The 17,373-nt window shown below is 34.5% G+C and overlaps 4 protein-coding genes and 1 non-coding gene across 6 annotated transcripts; 1 reads left to right on the forward strand and 4 right to left on the reverse strand.

Annotated features, from left to right (window-relative positions):
• Nucleotides 1–2,747: 2,747 nt before the first annotated feature.
• Nucleotides 2,748–3,944, reverse strand: C44C1.6 (Neuropeptide-Like Protein). The gene is made up of 2 exons (NM_171621.7): nucleotides 3,713–3,944; nucleotides 2,748–3,053 (listed from the first exon to the last, which is right to left on the reverse strand). Exons 1-2 carry the CDS (start codon nucleotides 3,813–3,815, stop codon nucleotides 2,905–2,907), a joined length of 252 nt encoding a protein of 83 aa, NP_741713.1. The 5' UTR covers nucleotides 3,816–3,944; the 3' UTR covers nucleotides 2,748–2,904.
• A 312-nt stretch (nucleotides 3,945–4,256) lies between these two features.
• vps-45 (Vacuolar protein sorting-associated protein 45) lies at nucleotides 4,257–8,522 on the reverse strand. The gene is made up of 11 exons (NM_171622.6): nucleotides 8,334–8,522; nucleotides 7,744–7,942; nucleotides 7,632–7,696; nucleotides 7,282–7,457; nucleotides 6,216–6,711; nucleotides 6,079–6,168; nucleotides 5,465–5,557; nucleotides 5,309–5,415; nucleotides 4,835–4,957; nucleotides 4,639–4,788; nucleotides 4,257–4,449 (listed from the first exon to the last, which is right to left on the reverse strand). The coding sequence occupies exons 1-11, from the start codon at nucleotides 8,424–8,426 to the stop codon at nucleotides 4,398–4,400; spliced, it is 1,644 nt and encodes a 547-aa protein (NP_741714.1). The 5' UTR covers nucleotides 8,427–8,522; the 3' UTR covers nucleotides 4,257–4,397.
• Nucleotides 8,415–8,435, reverse strand: 21ur-15445. The gene has a single exon (NR_070370.1).
• A 676-nt stretch (nucleotides 8,523–9,198) lies between the features above and the next one.
• abhd-3.2 lies at nucleotides 9,199–11,682 on the reverse strand (the record flags this gene model as incomplete). 2 transcript variants are annotated; one of them, NM_001029287.7, is made up of 7 exons in its annotated part: nucleotides 9,199–9,577; nucleotides 9,841–9,907; nucleotides 9,956–10,103; nucleotides 10,392–10,565; nucleotides 10,616–10,945; nucleotides 11,386–11,552; nucleotides 11,599–11,682. In NM_001029287.7, the coding sequence occupies 7 exons, from the start codon at nucleotides 11,674–11,676 to the stop codon at nucleotides 9,414–9,416; spliced, it is 1,128 nt and encodes a 375-aa protein (NP_001024458.1). The 2 variants fall into 2 exon arrangements, with proteins under 2 accessions (NP_001024458.1, NP_001024459.1); NM_001029288.5 differs by lacking the exons at nucleotides 9,199–9,577; nucleotides 9,841–9,907; nucleotides 9,956–10,103 and having other exon boundaries at nucleotides 10,388–10,565; nucleotides 11,599–11,676.
• A 2,767-nt stretch (nucleotides 11,683–14,449) lies between these two features.
• Nucleotides 14,450–16,704, forward strand: C44C1.1 (G protein-coupled receptor). Its single transcript, NM_075788.5, has 6 exons — nucleotides 14,450–14,570; nucleotides 15,015–15,152; nucleotides 15,198–15,266; nucleotides 15,318–15,399; nucleotides 15,453–15,571; nucleotides 16,301–16,704. The coding sequence occupies exons 1-6, from the start codon at nucleotides 14,469–14,471 to the stop codon at nucleotides 16,607–16,609; spliced, it is 819 nt and encodes a 272-aa protein (NP_508189.2). The 5' UTR covers nucleotides 14,450–14,468; the 3' UTR covers nucleotides 16,610–16,704.
• Nucleotides 16,705–17,373: the final 669 nt, after the last annotated feature.

The following is a 17,373-nucleotide window of genomic DNA, read 5'->3' on the forward strand; positions in this document are numbered from 1 at the left end:
TTATTGCAGATTGGTTTGAAAATTTAAGAAAAAAAAAATCAATCAATTTTCGATGTGATTCCTTTTTTGTCTTTGTAGTTTAAATTGTTTCTAATTTAACCTACTATTAGCTGAACCAATGGCAACAAAACTCCAATTAGTAAATTTGAAAATTTGAAGCAAATTTCATTTTAAATCAAAGTTAAATGAGTACTAGTAAGCCTCTGCAAAAATTAGAAAACATTTGTGACTATTCAATAAAAAACAACTGTACAACTAGATACCACCAAGCAGTGAATGAAAAATTAGGAAAAAAAGAGCATAATAATGTTAACTGACTAATAATTCATCGAAGACTTCCTATTCCAAGCATTGCAAGAACTCAGAGAGCACAACTTGAAGAAAGAATAAAAGCTTGCAAAATAAAATGTACAATTTTTGTAAAACAGAACATGGAAAACAATCTTGAAGGGAGAATGTGTGGGGGGTTTTTTTTTGAAGGATTAAATATAACTTTTTTTTAAATTAAACTTTTTCAAAAAAAACAGTTTCCGTTAAATTTCAGTTGGAGTTTTAAATATTGGTAGGAAGCGTGAAGTTTTTGAAAGCATGAATTTTAATGAAAATTTGTTCGCAGTAATGAAAAGTGTATACATTTGTAAATAGTTTGCAGGAACCAAAAAATTATACTGCATTGCAGGATTCACCGTAATAGAATTTGTGATTTGTAACATGCATCAAAAAGTTTTGGTGTTTTACAAATGACGGAACATCCGAGAAACCATAAAGTTAAAAAACTTCAGTGGGAGTACTTGAAAAATCATACAAAAATTTTTAGACGAAAAAAGAAAATCATCTTAGATTTTCAAGTTATAAATTTTGAAAATAAAAGATTTTAACGTTTTTGAATAGAAATTCCAGTAAAACGAAATTATTCTATTTCAATTTTTTTCAAAAAATTTATTTTTGATCTAACTGGATTCCGATAACACAGTCGCAACAAAAAAAACCTACAGGCTAGGTAGACCAAAAAATAAACTTTCTTACCCATGTACACTTATAATTTTTCTAGAATACAAAATCCGGAACGCTGAAAATTAGGCATTTCAGAACATCAAAACATTTCGGAAAAATTAGAATTATTTTTTTTTCTGAAAATTTCTCAATTTCAAGAACGTTTTCAATTTTGCAAATCTAGAACAACATTCATTGAGGATGCTTAAAACTTTGAAATTGAATTAAAAGTAATTTTTGAAAAAATTTCAAACTTGAAAAGAATGGGGGTTTTGAGCGTAGAAAAGCAACAAAAAAGAGAAAAAGAAGCAACGAGAAATAAGAAATAAAAAATAGGAATAGGCACATACAAGGACAGAAATAAGAATAAATTTCAAATTTCAAATTTCAAATTGCAATTCAATTCTTCACACCTCTCCTCGCTCTTCTGGGCACGGCTCTGGAGATATAGAGAAATTGAAAACTGCTCTTTGCCTGCTCACACTTAAGCATCAGCAGCACAGAGAGAAAAGAAAAGTGAGACGGAACAAATTATTCATCAGAAGTAAACACGGTTGGAAGGGGGGATAAGTTTCATCTCTTCGGGAGGCGGACATGGATGCTCCCTTCACGCCCGCTTGACCTTTGATTAAAGTGTTTGGGGTGGCGGCTCTGCACACGGTCACCGCTTCCCTTCTTAAGCTGCCCTGCGGATTTAGTATGAACAACAACGACAACAATAGTGGTTTTAGAGCTGGAGTGTGGCATCGAGAAACACTAAAATCTATGCATACTTTGATGAAAATTCAAGAGCCAGAGACTTTTGGTGTTTCGATGGTTCGAGCACTTGAAGAGACTAAACAAAAAATCCCAAATTCTAAGTTGGGACATGTGAAAGTTGAATTAAAGGTAAAGTATCGTCAGTGAGAAAATTGATTATAGCCACTTATAAGTTGTTAAAACTACCAAACAGTACAGTACAACTTTTCAAAAAATTTTAAATTGTTGGGATTTTTTATGCAGTGAGCTTCTGGTGAAAACTTTGTTTCCACTAATCAAACATTTGGAATTCGACCAGAAAATGTTTTTGAAAGGTTTTTTGTGTTTGAACACTTGAAGGGTAAAATTTCACTTTCTTAGAAAATTAGGCAAAATCAAAACTTTGCCAGAAATTTTAGAAAAATTCAAATAATTTTTATTTTTTAATCATGGTATTTGGTCACTTCTTATAGGATTACATTTTCGAGTGTCATCTAAAGTTATGACATCCCGTGATGTAAGGCGGGAACGCTTGAAGCCGAGTCCCCTTTTTCAGACCTAGTTATCATTAAATTTGTGTTTCCATTTTGATAATTTCTAAGTTTTAGTTCCAGAAAAATAAATTAATTTGTTACATATACCTCTTAACAAAATGCGCTCAAAAAGGGTTTGAATTGAAAATAAATTAATCGCACTAAAAAAAAGAAACAAGGAATGCTTGGTAAACGTGCCAAAAATCCACATGCTCTCGTTTTTCTCACATTGCTCATTTTTCTCCCGCCAGCCTGAATCCGTGAGAATCTTAATCCGTAAAATGTAATTTTGCTCTACTAGTTAAAAAATTATGGAAATTCATTGGTTGATTGTAATTACGAAAATCTGAAGTTGGGCTTGAGACTTTTTTTTTGAATTTTTAAATTCTTGCATAACCATGAAGTCATCTCGTTGTCATGGAGATACCACGAAATGGGCTCTTTTTTGTGCAATATAATAACAAAAGTCACAAGACAGAAGTTGAATGGAAAATTATTATTTGGTTGAGACAAAAGTGTGTACGGGGAAAAAGACGTAGGGAGACGCAAAAAAGACAAAATCCAAATTAAAAATTCAATAAAATTACAAAGATCACACATTTCGAAAAAATTTACAAATTGTTTCAATTCAGAGCAACTATCAGCGCTCTTTATCCTCCATTCCGAACTTTCGAACTCCGAGAGCCATGCCTCCGAACAGATTGAAATCATCATTCTCTGTGTTTTTTGATGGAATCAATTCTTTGAGGCGCTCCGAGTTGCCATGTGTTATTGCGATGACGGATGTTCCTAAAAACTCATTTAAAAACTCAATTTTTTGCGTGGGTTAATGAGGGACTGGTGTCTGAGTTTCATGAGTACATTTTTTTAACCTGGTTTTGATTGAGACGACAAAATTGATATTATCCAAATACACTGATAAAAAACATTGGCACTGACCGAGTTGAAAATTTGCACTGACCAAGCTAAATCCCTGCACTGACGAAACCAATAGAACTGACACAAATTTATCACTGCACTACAAAATAAATAGTACTTCCCAACCTCTGCACTAACCTAGAACATTATGCTATGAACAAAAAGGCTTAACATTATGCTCTAGCAAAAATTTGCTTCGGTCAAACGGCTTCCACATTAATTCGAAAAATCATCTATGCACTGACCAAAAATCTCTGCGCTGCCGATAAAATTTGCACTCACCAAATCAAATTTTGCACTTATCAAGAATATTTCGTGTATGTCTATTTAATTTTTACACTCACAAAAAAAATGTCGCACTAACTAAATTAAATTTCGCGCGGGACACGTTCTACACTGAACGTTAAAAAATTTCACAAACCGCTTGGCTAAAATTTAAAACACTCAGTTTTCATGGGCTGATTGCAAGCTTGCAATTTGATCAATGCTCAAAGTTGGTTTCAAAAACTGTAGCAGTGCATTAAACGTACCATTAATACTTCCTAGCGAAGTCTCTTCAATGGGAAAAGCCTGCGATTGGATAGCCAAAATTACGATAAAAACTACAGAGATAAGTTTGAAGTAGTAGTCCATTGTTCAAGTTGAAGTCAAGTGATAAATCACACTAAAAAGGTTTTTCGAAGGTGTTTCGCTTTAAGGTTTTGTTTCTCTTGACGAATGATATCAAGAATTTTTGTTGTCTTGGTCAGCCAGTCACGCACCACCTAACACTACAATTCACTGACAGTATAAACGAAACGGCGCCAGTTTGGTTAGCAAATTAGCGCATATATCTGTTATTCACTATTGGCAAAGGACACACACTATTTTTGGGTGTGTTTGGGTTTTCAAAACGACACGGTTTTGAAATGATAAATTCACGTATAGGAAATATTTTTGAAAAAGTGTTTCTTTGTAAATGCCTCTGGTAAATTCGGTTGATCAAAAAGCTTCCAAACATGCTTCAACTTACTCAAAAGCCAAGCGGTAGGCCTCTCCACGGCTTAACAGCGGCTGAGCCAATAGGGAGACCGTTAGTGGTGGCACTGTACACAGTACATATTCATTTTAAAAAAAGCAATTTCATAAAGAAGCTCAATATATCACAAGAAAAGATGACAATTCAATTAAATCAATAAATAGACTCTGCGAGAAGTTTTGAAACTTTTGAGATATTCAGTGAACAGCTCCCGTATTTTTGTCGACGTTGGCAAACTCTTCGAGGAATCTGTAAATTTAACTTATTTTCCATTCACTACAGAACCATAACAAATGCAATAGCCAATTGAAATTAGTATTATAGCATTAAGTATACCCATTAATCGAAAAACGACAGAATTACTGCTTAATGTCTGCCCGCTTAGCCAAAACATTTTTTACCGGGGACGTGGTTTCATTTTAAAGCCTGTATACTCACGATTTTGTATTTAGCATGCTACTCCCAGCTAGAACAACAGCAGGCCCTCCGTATCCTTGCATCCGCTTTTCATTCAAGCTTCTCACATAAGCCGCCTCCTCATATGTGGCTCCACCCACAATAAACACAATAATATTATCCATTCGGTCGCTGAAAATTGAGTAGCTTGAAGCATTATAGTAGATCTAGAACTTACCATTCATTGCTAAGAAGCGGGTAGTTGTCAAGCCTCCCACGCTGGCAAGACTCGATCATGTTCTTGAGATACGGCGAATGCTGGGTGTAAATGTTCTCAACTCCTTTGAGTCCTTTGATGAACCTGAAAATTATAGGTAGAATACCATGTACCTTTTGTAAATCTTGAGTCTTTCTTTAGTGCTACTAATGTTCAGTCAGTTTTGTCAAATTATTAGAGGTGTCAATAAATTTCTGGTCAAATGAATTAATATTTTTTGTTGCAAAACTCATTTGTAATTCTTTTATAAATAAAGCAGTTTTTAATCGCTAAATTTGCTTACTGTAGACAAAAATTAATTCGAAATTCTGATTTAGACAACTAGTAACGGATAAAATTGAACCAAATCAGAAATTGCTGAAGCCGCCAAATCAACCGAAACTAAGCCCAGATTTCAGCCCAAATATTTGATTACGCTGATTCACTGTTGCTCACCTCTTCGTAATGTCAATAGTCGATTCACCACCAAACAAATCGGCAGGTCTCCTTGAAAGTCCACCATATTTGAGCAGCGTCGACACCGTTTGATGGATTTTTGGATGCTGAAAAAGCATGAAATTTTTTTAAACCCAGAATACACCAGTTGCCTACCTGTGGTCTGAGTTGACTGATCAATGAGTTTAATTCGTTGCCGGGTGCGTTTTCGAAACGAAGAGCGTAGAGAAGCACAAGACGGATGATGTCCTGAAAATGGGTGTACTGATCGTGATAACTAAATTCAATTAAAAATATAATTATATACTTCTATGTATCATTTAACAAAATAAATTTTTTAAAAATATAGCACACACTTCAGTGTTGTGTGCCTTGAAAAAAAAAATTTGCGTATGCACTGACCAAACTTATGTTTGCACTGACTAAATGACCAGCTATTTTTCCTAGTTTGTTGAAGCTGTAGTATCTAATTTTAAAGTAGCTAATGAATTTACTTAAAATTATAGGATACAGGAAACAAAATCCTTTCCTGAGCACCACGTTGGCGAAAATATATACCGTATTTCATCTATTAGTCTTGCAGCCTCTATTAGTCTTGCACCCCTACGGACCAATTGAAAATTAGTTTTGCATGCAAGACTAATAAAGGAAATACGGTAATTGGTCATTTGCGATAACAAATCTCAGTATTTTCTCGTGTTTGTTTTGGCATTCAGAATCTAAAAATGTTCATTCCGGATTTTTTTGCGGTGTATGTTACTGTTACTCACCACTTCTCTGGTTTTCGTATTTTTCAGCAGTCCTCGAACAAGATTGATACATTTGCCATGATCCCCATCTGACACAATTGCCTGCTCTACCTGAAACCACTTTCTACGTTTTGACACGTTTTTTTAAACTGTATTACCTCTGAGACTCCTAATAAATTATGCTTCTGAACAAGATTACTAAGTTCGCCTACAAGGCTGACGTGTTTCGACACTGTTCCACTGATCTTCTTAAACTGTGGATAGTCTTCCACAAACTTTTTCATATCCTGAATCGACTCCAAATTCTTGTTAATATGCTTTTTCTCCTGAAACTCGCTGATCAACGTCTTGATATTTTGCCCGATTTCTCCAAAGTTGGCAGTAATATTTCTCGCAAAAAATTCATCGTGAAGCTCGCTGAGCACAATGTTCTGATCAGTACATGTGCATCTGTTATTTGTCAATGTGAGCATTTCATGGATCATCGCTTCATACGTCCATTGGTTGAGCAGAGGAGTCACCGCGTCCTGGGATCTTTCAATAATCAGAAGAGTGGTGTCAGCTCTAGAGTTTTCGAAAAGCCCGTTTTCCCGGCGAATGAATTGTGCTACATCATCGGCCACTTTTTTGCAACTCGGTGAAGACTTTTGGTATCTGAAAAAAAAACATTGTAAAAGTATGCAACAAAGTAGTGACAATTGCATACAGTTTTTCGCATGTAGCAGCTCCCAGATTACAATAAAAACAAAACTACAGCGTGTTATGTCTAACAATTACAAGCATTGCCAAAAATTTCTGATTGCAGCACACTTCTGCTCAAGCGATGTAGTGCCAATTTTCAGCTGCGCGATAGTTATGATATGTATGTATATGTGCAAATTAATTTATCATACAATCGTATTGTTGGGGTAAAGACTTCTTTTTGTTTAGAACAAGGAAATTGGGTACAAGACGAAAAACAAAAGCAGTCACGCAATTGGATACTACTTGTAGACCAAAGACAAAAACAAACGAATGAATTTTTTTTCTCAATCGTATATTTTAGGGATCAGTTTTAGAGAAATTGAATCAATCTTTAGAATTAAAAGCTGCGAACACTCTCTAAATTGAGATACCTTTATAAAAAAGCATGAACATGACTAATAAATAACCAAAATTTCAAAAAAAAGGTCAATGTCCGCAATCCTTTACCAATTTTCAAATTAGAAATTTCAAAACTCTCACCGAACAGCTGGAGCCTTTTTCAACTGCAACAATAGCGCAATAATTCCGCACTTGATCCTTTCAGCGGCTTCTTCTTTCAACGTGAATGATGAGTCGAAGATGTGTGTCAAGTTGAGAGTGAACAAGTCTTTACGAATAGGAACTCCATCTAGAAACACTTCTTGAACCTCACGCACCTGGAATTTGTTGAAAAATACACTATTGACATATCCTATAGCGTATTAGTATTGCTTAAAAGTTTTTTGCATCGTTAAGTTATTGTCGGAAAGCAATAAATCTTTTTCTGATTCTCATAATTTAATCACGCAGCTTGAAAATTAGTTCTGTCCATAATAAAAAGTACTACTTACAGTCTCATTTTTGTCTGCTTCAGCCAGCCGCTTCACATCATATTTGTTGATTGTGTTTGTAAAATCTGAAAAGCATATTCATTGAAAACTAGTATTTTTTCTGTAAACTCACAAAGATAGTACTGGCTGAATCTTGGCTCCTGGAGCTCTTTCACCAGTCGCTCAATATTTTTGGGTGTCGGCCGGACGAATACCACGCATTTCAAGTTTTTGATGTTTTCAGATGAGGTCTTGTTCTCAATTCTATCGAATATATAAACTTCTTTTTGCATCACCTCCGACTGCGCAAATGCGCATGACACTGTTGGAGTCTGGAAAAAAATTTAGCGTTGATTTTATTTGAAAACGTGTGAAAAAACTACTCATCATTTAAAATTGTATGTTTATATGATTTTTCATACTAATCTAAGCATTAACTTTATTAAAAATCTATAGCTGATATAAATTCATAATAAACATTTAGGCTATTGTGAATATACAATACGTTTTGCTCATTTTTGGATTTCCTCTATATTTTAAGTGTTTATTATATTTATTATTTATTATTTTGTTAGATTAAGTAATTCAAAAATAGACATAAATGTTACTGAAAAATTTGCAAAACGTGTTGTTAATTTACGTTTTAGTATAACTTTTTGACACAAGTTTTAATTATTTTTCCTAACCGAATAATTACATTTTTACACTTTCAAATCAACTCACTGTTTCCCCATCCATAAGTAGTAATTTCATCTGCGAGCCGGCAAGTTGGATCATGTCCTGTATCAATTTTCGGCTTGACTGCACGAGATCCATGGTTGATTAGTAGAAAGAGCTAGTGGCCAACGTGTATAAAAACATATGGTAAAAGAAAAGAAATGGAGAACTCTAGGCCGCGGCCGTCTCTGTCACCGCGTCGGGTGAGTGTCCAGTGCCAGCATCGATTTTGAGAGATGGCTAGGCTAGTGGAGACGTAGACGGAGGAAGGCTGTGGAGAGTGAGGAAAGATGGAAAAAGTGGAAAAGTGGAGCAGAAGTAGAGCAGGAGAATTTGCATTCTGTCGGAGAAAATCTGAAGAAAACTGAATCTTCTCCAATTTTTCATTATACTAACTTGGTCCTGAACAAAAGTCTATGAAATATGTATAAGAATTATTATCCGTATGCGTGATGTACTAGGACAACAATTATCATTTACTATATATAAAGCGCGTGTCCTTCTGTCCCTATGTAGTTTGATCTCCGATCAGAGCAACGAAATTTTGGGAAACCTTATGCTAAATGCGCAGCAGACATCGATCGAGGTCCGCGATAGACACCGTATATCTAATGTGTTTTCTCAAAAAAGTCGGGGGCCGCGCCGTAGGTGCGGTCCACGGCTGGTACTAAAATAATTAACTCGTATCAGAGCTTTTCAAAATTGTTCCCTGTACTTATGGTAGGGTTTTACCAAAGCTCCAGCTTAACGCAAACTTCACAGATTTATGACTATTCAATGCAAGGTGGCTGGTTCTAATTTGAAGGACATAACACAATTTTTCGTTCACATGAAACTGCAGCCAAATATTAATTTTACACTATTTTCAATTCGTGTTTGAAGTTTTTATTTGACAAAAAAAGAGTTTCATCTAGTCATATCTGCAACCATTAACTCTTTGCACATTTAAAAAATTAAATTAAAATCACAATAATAATAAAAAACCGGGATGTACTGAAAAACCTGATATTGTTCAAAAAGTGTAATAGTCCTAATAATACAAAAATAATACGTATAATTTGAAAACATTGCACAATCCATCAAAGCTCATGAATAATCATGGAAGATCATATTTCCCCATTGCGAGAGCAACTTTTCCACCATTCCGCGCGCATTTGGATCAGCAGACTCCATGAAAGCAGTATGTCCTCCGTGATTGGTGATAATACCGCAAACGTAGTCGCTCTCCATTATATCTAATGTAGGGATGCCTAAATAGGGGAAATGTATGAATAATTATTAAATTTGGTATTTTGTTTAAAAAATGTAATTAGAAAACTAGCTTTTCAATTACATATTTAATATATATTTCATAAAAATTCCACACGTTTTATAATTTTTTGCAACCCGCAATGTGTCGGTTGCTGTTATTACCGTAGAGCAAACACGTCTAATTATGAACTAGAGAAACGTAGCAAGCACTCATGTTTGTATATGAACATTAGTTTTCAAAGCTGTTCAAACCAAAACTTACATTCCACCGGGCTGAAATAATCATCAACAGAATTCAGTGTTACACATGGAATCTTGATTTTGTCTACCTGGAAATTGATTTTTCAAATTTTTACAAACCAAGTTTCAAATGTTACCTTTGTCGCCAAAGTAGCCTGTCTGTAATAGTCATCGCAACTCTTGAACCCATACATGGGAATCACAAAAGATCGATCAAACCCTCTAACCGTATTGCATCTGCACACTTCGTCAAAATCCACCATATCTTTGAATAGCTCGCGGTACCTGGAATTGTGGGAGCTACTTATGAACTCAGGGGTTTGGTTCATTAATAGCTTAGCAGGAAATACTAAAAATTTGGGCGTAAAGGAATTGCTTCAAATTAACGCGCAAAAACCAATCACTTAATGAGAAGCTTGCCAGCTCTTTGAGCACAGGGCCTGCTCATGTCTCCTCAAATTTTCTCAATGCCAATTTTTTATACCAACTACGTTTGTTGTTTAAAAGTCATCAGATTTAAAATATTAAAAATAAACACCTTACTAATATAAACGAAAAAACATCAAAACTTACGGTCTCACCATATCTACCAAGTTCTTTGCAATAAAGCTGTTGAAAATAAGTTGTGGAATAAAGCATTCAATAGAATCAGAAGCAACAAGGGGATCCCACGGAGAAGAAACAATCATGCCTCCGTCCAGATCTGCATTTTCTCCAGTCATCGCTAGATAGTTCCAGAGAATCATTCTGAAAATAAGCGTGTTGCTGAATCTTTTTAGCTCCTAAACTACACTCACCCTCCCATGGAAAACCCGCATCCCAGCTTCTTTGCATCCGGATATCTTTCATTAATCATCTTAGCAATGAACGCAAAATCATGTGGAGTGGCGGCATTGTACGTCCTAGTAGTTCTCAGCTTAACACCACCAAGTCCTCGTGGGTTCACGACCACACACTTCCAGCCCTTATCTCTTGCTTCTTTGACAGGATGGAGAACGTAGCTGCTGTCATGAGTACTTCCTGTGATTCCCGGCAAGAAAACGACAATTGGGGTGGTGTCATCAGCACCTTCAGGGATCAACCAGTCTATTCCAGCTGCACCACCATCGTCGAACTCTACTATTTCTCTGGAAATAGTTTGATGAAATGACAGCGTCTCCGTTTTGATATGAATTAACGTACATCAAGTTTATGAATCTATGAAACAATACATAGTTAAGATTTTCAATTATTGTTGTTTTGGCTATTAACTGTAAATATACCAGTTGAACCAACTAGATTCTAAATCGATTCAGCTATTCAAATTTTTGCTCAATTGAACTAAACTGTTTCTAAGCACTAGACTCCACAGAAATGACTATCACATTTGTTTCTAGATAAGACGTGTGTTTTAAGCTCGGTTCAATCGACTAGACAACACATTTTTGTACTGAATTTTCACACCCTTACGTCCTATATAAATTCAATTTTTGAAGTTCTGAACTCCAACTGAATATCTCAAAACTAGTAAACAAATTACGGTATATTAAATACAAAATATATACTTAACACTTAAAATTGAACAAACCTTGTAAATGGTAGCGATGGACAATCCCGGAATATCTGTCGTACTACGGTTTGAGTCGTGCCAAAGGGGCACCACCAACTAGGATGGTACTTTTGCTCCAAAATCCTTAAATTCGAATGAACCTTCTTTTGAAGCTTGGTACCAGGCTTAACATAGTGCTTCGGTATCTGCAATCTTATTCTCTTAACGGGATATTTACAATATGAAACGTACTGCTGAAATGTACCAGGAATACATCCATAAAAATATCGGAGCAACTATCACCAAAGTCAAAATCAATGGCAGAACCATATTGAGCTGAAAAAGTAAAAAACTGATTTTATAAAAATTTAAAGCAAAATTGCGCAGTTATGGTGCAAGAAAAAGCAAAAGACTCTAAAAAATGTATACTTTAGCAAATTTTTTTGATTGCATCAAACCTAAGACTGCTGAAACATTTTGGAAAAATTGTTTCCTGGGTGCATATTTTGGTTGGTAAGCCGAAAATGCTCTATTAATAAAGGTAAACAGAAAAAAGAAGTTAAAAAGTTAAATCTTTGAGAAATGTTAAATTATGAAAAAAAAAACTGAACAGAAAACCAAAAACCTTTCCGAACAGAGAAAAACCAACTTTTTTCGCTACCAATTCACAATTCAATAATTTTCAATGAAATTGATGGCGCAAAAGTTAATGGTTTCGATAAGAAAAGTTCATAGAACGAGCGGTGCAACATTAATCAGCTTTGCATGTACTTGAAGATCTGATAACAGTGCCGTTTTGTACTAAAAATGCCTTGTTATCACCGAAAAAACTCAAGGTTTTTGTCTGATAAGAGTCATCGCAATTTTTTTGACAGATCAGGCCAGTTTTAGTGAAAGCGTTTTTTTCTGCGGCGAGAACAAAGTTGAAAATTTTTTGGTTTTTTGGTAATGATAGACAGAAAAAATAACCGGAGGGCAACGAACATTTTACTATAAAAATATGAGTTCAAAAGATATTATTATACAGCTGCTTAGAAGTTTAAAAGTACACGAAATACCAAAAACTCTTTTGAATGGAAAAAGGATTTTTCAAAACAAATGTTCACAAAATCTGTAACTGAATTTTAATTAATCCATCCTTGAACTACAGAGCTGTGAAATATGTTCGATCTATTTTTTGCATTTGTCACTACATACGAAATTTGTGTATTTGCAATCAGAAAACATTTTGGAAATTTTTTTGTAAAACTTTTAAAAAAATCTAAAACATTGAAAGTTGGCAAAAACTTCATTTGAAAACATTTTGCAGGTCTTCAAAGTAATCAAAATACTCTAAAATTGTAAAAATAAAATTAAAACTGTGAAATTTTGCCTAATTTGCCGAGCGCGGCCAAATGCGCATTTCTTGAATAAAAATGAAAAAAAAAACACGATGCTATATTTTCTTTCATCAAGTATCTTATCGAAACCATTAGTTTTGGATACAATTTTTATTTAAAATTGTTCATGTGTGCAGCAAATTTGGCGAGAAGTAGATTCGGCAAACGGCAAATAAATTTGTAGCATATGCCACTACATACTCACAAATGTTTTATCAAACTACATATGTTTTGTCAGTTAATTGTATTAGTATATCATTTCTATTCCACTAAAGTTTTCAAGCTGAAATAACAAACTATTGTAATCTGTATTTAAAGTTCACGTTCAGGGTACATATTCCAACGAAAATATAAGAATTCTAATTTGCCAATTTACTGGGACTTTGTTGAAGAATAGCTGTATTTCATTTTTCATTTTAACAACAAAAGTACATATCGCTCACATCACATCAGAACAGAAGATGTTTGTCATCGAATTCCTTTCTTTCGAATCCACTTTCAATGATTGCCACAAAGATTGCGGCTTCAACAAACTTTCAGTCTGCATTTCGTACAGTTTTCCTTTGGCAAATCTTCAGATATTATAGATTGTAGTTTCGAGTTCTTTATTCAGCTTGCAAAAAACTCTAGTAATCATTAACAATCAATAGTTCGTCTTGAAATGAGAAAATCTGTCGTTTTCCCTCTTATGAAGAACATTCGTCATCTGTTTTTGCCGTTCCACTTCAAAAACCCAAAAGTATTTCAATAGACCACTTTGGTTGATGCAATAATAAAAACATGCAGAGAACTTCATTCTTACAATTTTAATCTGCTGTAACAGATTTTACTGCATTTCATTTATAAAAATTGTTGTTTATTTCGAAATTCAAATTTCCAAATTGTACCAAATGCACTGAGCCAAATTATGATCAGTTTAAGATTGCACAATACAGTAGGGATTCGAGCTAAACCATGTTCAACACTATGTGTTGCACTGACAAAATATCACATTACGTTTTATTGCACTGACCAATATTCACACTAGCACTGACAAAAGTTCACATCACGTTTTGATTGCACTGACCAATATTCACACTAGCACTGACAAAAGTTTACATCACGTTTTGATTGCACTGACCAATATTTACCCCAGCACTGACTAATTACTACATTGCACTAACAAAATTAGAACTAAATGTTTTAGTTTCACTGTTTTCTTTTAAATAATCGGCATTGTCCGTCTGTTACACTACAGTTCCTGAATGTAGGTGATACGTTCACCTTCTAACTAGTGATACAATTCCTTTCTCTTTTACCCTTGCTTTCTTCTTCAAAGTAAAAAGTATTGCCATTCTTAGACAGATTGCGATTGGTATAACTCAAGGTCGAGTCTTGCGGCGGCAAATAGTGCGTTCTTTTCTTGCGTGTCGTCTGTCGTCAAATCCATATAAACTGTGTAGATTCCATCATGCACTAGTCCCCTTCCGTCCGACACATACACACATACATCCCTACCCGAAAATAGGCCATCGGTACGGTGTACCGTCTATCTTGATTGTCTTTTCCACCTCTATTGTACGCATCCCTTTTCTCCACTTTTTTGACGTACTTCAATTTTGCCTTATAATTTTTATTGGTCTGTTCTACGACTTTTGAACACATGACAAAATTAGAAATTTATTTTTTGAAATTAAATTTTGGTTCGAAAAATTGTGAATTCACAACCTTTCCGAAAATTGCAGGTGTTAAATCAAATAAATCATGGGAGTAGTGAACTTGGCTTTAACATTTGACGCAGTTTTCGCAGCTGTTTCCGGGCTTGCACTCTACTTCTTTCCCGGAAAATTCGGAGACTTGTGTTTTGTAAGTTTATTGTAATATTTAATTTCTAAAGAGAGATTATTGTGGTCAATCTGTCAACCGAAACTGGAAAATTAATCCGGCACATGGTGGTATCTTCTACGTAGGAGAAAACAGACCACCAAATTTTTCTCGGCCACATAGAAAAAACCGTAATGTGGCGTGTTGTTTCAATGATTTTAAAATTATCTACTTGTTTCCTGATTTATTTGAAGAACAAATCTAGGTGCCTTGGAAAATTTGCTTATTTTTCTTTCTCTGTACTCTCGCAGTGTAACTTTTGAACCAAACTTTCAAACTATTAGAAAATGGTTTTTTCTCGATTTTTGGGAAAAAGTGATTTGCAAAATGGCATCAAATTTTTGCAAAATTTAATCAATTTTTGAAAAGATCATCAATTTTCCAAAGCTCTGACTCTTTACTGCAAACAAAATGGTATTTTTTCAGCAAAAAGAGACTGATGGTGTGCACTGGCATCTTATCCGTTGTATCGGAGGACAAATCTTCGCCTCCTGTCTGGTCTCCCTCAAGTTTCGAGGATCTAGTCAAACGAGCCAATCAGTTTGTCATTTTATCCGATTAATTGTGAGTAACTTCTTGATTATCAGTAATGATTTTCTAAAATTTCAGCCATCGATTCTCATTTTAATGCTGGTGCTTCAAATTCAATCGGTGACGCCAAACTTGGTGGAGCCAACGGTAAGATATCAGAGAATCTATCATTTATTTTTAAGCCATTTTCATTATTAGATTCTGAAATTTTTTAAATACCTGATGATCTCTACAATTACGCTCCATGTCACACTTCTATCATTTGCCGGATGGAAAACAGGTAACAAACATTAATTTTAACAAAACAAACATTATTATAAACTTTTTTTACAGGAACAAGATTGCTCCCAGGAAACCGATTTGGAAATTTCTTGTATCAACTAGATGCACTCGCATCAATTTGCATTGGAACTACCTGGATGACTTTCCCAAAATGGCTTCTTCATCGACAGGTACCGTAATTTTTGAAAGTTGATGTAACATTTGTGATATGTTTTGTTATAGTAAATTGAAACAGTGGAATTTGAAAAAAATTGAGATTTGGTTTTGAAACTTTAAAAAATGGAATTTTTATTTTATACTAATTTTATAATACAAATAGTTTTCACTAGTATATGTAGAAGCAGTTAAAATTGGAAACATGATAAAATTAGAGTTTTAAGGGTACATTGATTACTGTAATATTATTATTTGAAAAAAAAATTCTCACCACACGTGGGTCAATTTTCTTAAGCGATTTCTTAAAATGAAAAATTGTTTTAATGCTTTAATGAAATTTAGTATCAGAAATAAAATATTATTTGGCATTCTGAAGTTGGCTGCACGGTAGTTTCAGAATGTTGAAGTTTAGGAAAATTTTGTGCAGTTCTCCTAATTTATGTGAAACATTATTCCGTATAACGAAAATTCAATTTTTCTTTGGCACAAACAAAAAAAATTAATTGCACCCACAGACCTTCAAACAAGACAAAAAAATTTTGAAAAGAATCGGTACTGAAAATTTTTTAGCTGCAAAGATTGCTTAAATTTCAATCAGAAATCGTATCCTTTTTCTCAAAAAATGACATACTACATACTCCACCCACCACTGAGCTGTTATCAAAACTCGTATCAAAATTGGGTTTTTTAAATTTAGATAGTTTTTGAGAAAGTCCACGAAAACGTATTCAATTCCTATCCAGGTCCTTGTCGAGCTTGACGAGTCTCATGAATTCCTGGGAAGAGTCATGGGAGCTAACTTCATAGCGTCGTACATTGTCTCAACTCATGTTCTCCACTGGGAATCCGAACAAGACAGAAACGTGGCAGTTGACGGACGTGTCATTTGTTGCATTTCAATCCTTGGCGCCCAAATCTGGTCACAGACCTATGCCCACTGGTCCGGAAACCACTGGGTTGGAATTAGCCTCTTCTCCACATGGACTGTCATCTCCTTGATCTACCGCTCCTACCTAGTGTGCACCAAGAAAAGCCATAATAAAAAGGAATAATTTCTTAATTATTTTTTTTTCTAATTTGCTGGTTCTGTTTATCTCAAGCTTTCTGTGTTATTGAAGAGAAATCAATAAAAATGCATTACAATTTTATTATAGAAAACATCAAATAAAATAAATATTGAACTGTTGTAAAAAATTAAATTTACAATCAAGAATGGAGTAGCACCGGAAATGAATTTTTTTGAAATTTTCTGAAATTTTTTTCAGAAAGTGCAGATTTTTGCTGCTGAAAATTCTTTCCCGCTGGCGCTACCCCACCTTCAATTTTAAAAAAATAAAATGTGTCCAGGCTCATCAAAACGTTAATTTTGATATGAGATCTAATTTTTTAAAAAGTTAAATTCTGAAAAATGTAAAAACCAAAATAAATAAAACTAGAATCTTTTATGATTCTTTTTTGCGAGTTTCACTAAAATATTCCGTTTTTCGCTCAGAAATTCTTGTTCCGGGGATGCCAGCGGAGCTTCGTCGCATTTTGATTTACTGCTCCCTAAGTTGCTGGACCTTCTGAAATTCTGTTCCTTTTCCATTTTCACCAACAATTCCCTTACCTATGTGTTGAATTCTTGTGGTGAGACTCTTTTCTGTGTGCCGAACTTTCTCTATTATTCGGTTTGTAGAGCATTTGGGCCTGAATACATATTTTGTAGTTTTTCAACACATTTCTGAAATATAAAATTCTGGGTGTTATTATTTTTTACACAGACATTTTGTAGTAAAATGAATCTGAAGACATGTGGCACAGGGAATTCAACATT

The sequence above is a fragment of the Caenorhabditis elegans genome, chromosome X, assembly GCF_000002985.6.
Source record: "Caenorhabditis elegans chromosome X".
Taxonomy (NCBI): Eukaryota; Metazoa; Nematoda; class Chromadorea; order Rhabditida; family Rhabditidae; genus Caenorhabditis; species Caenorhabditis elegans.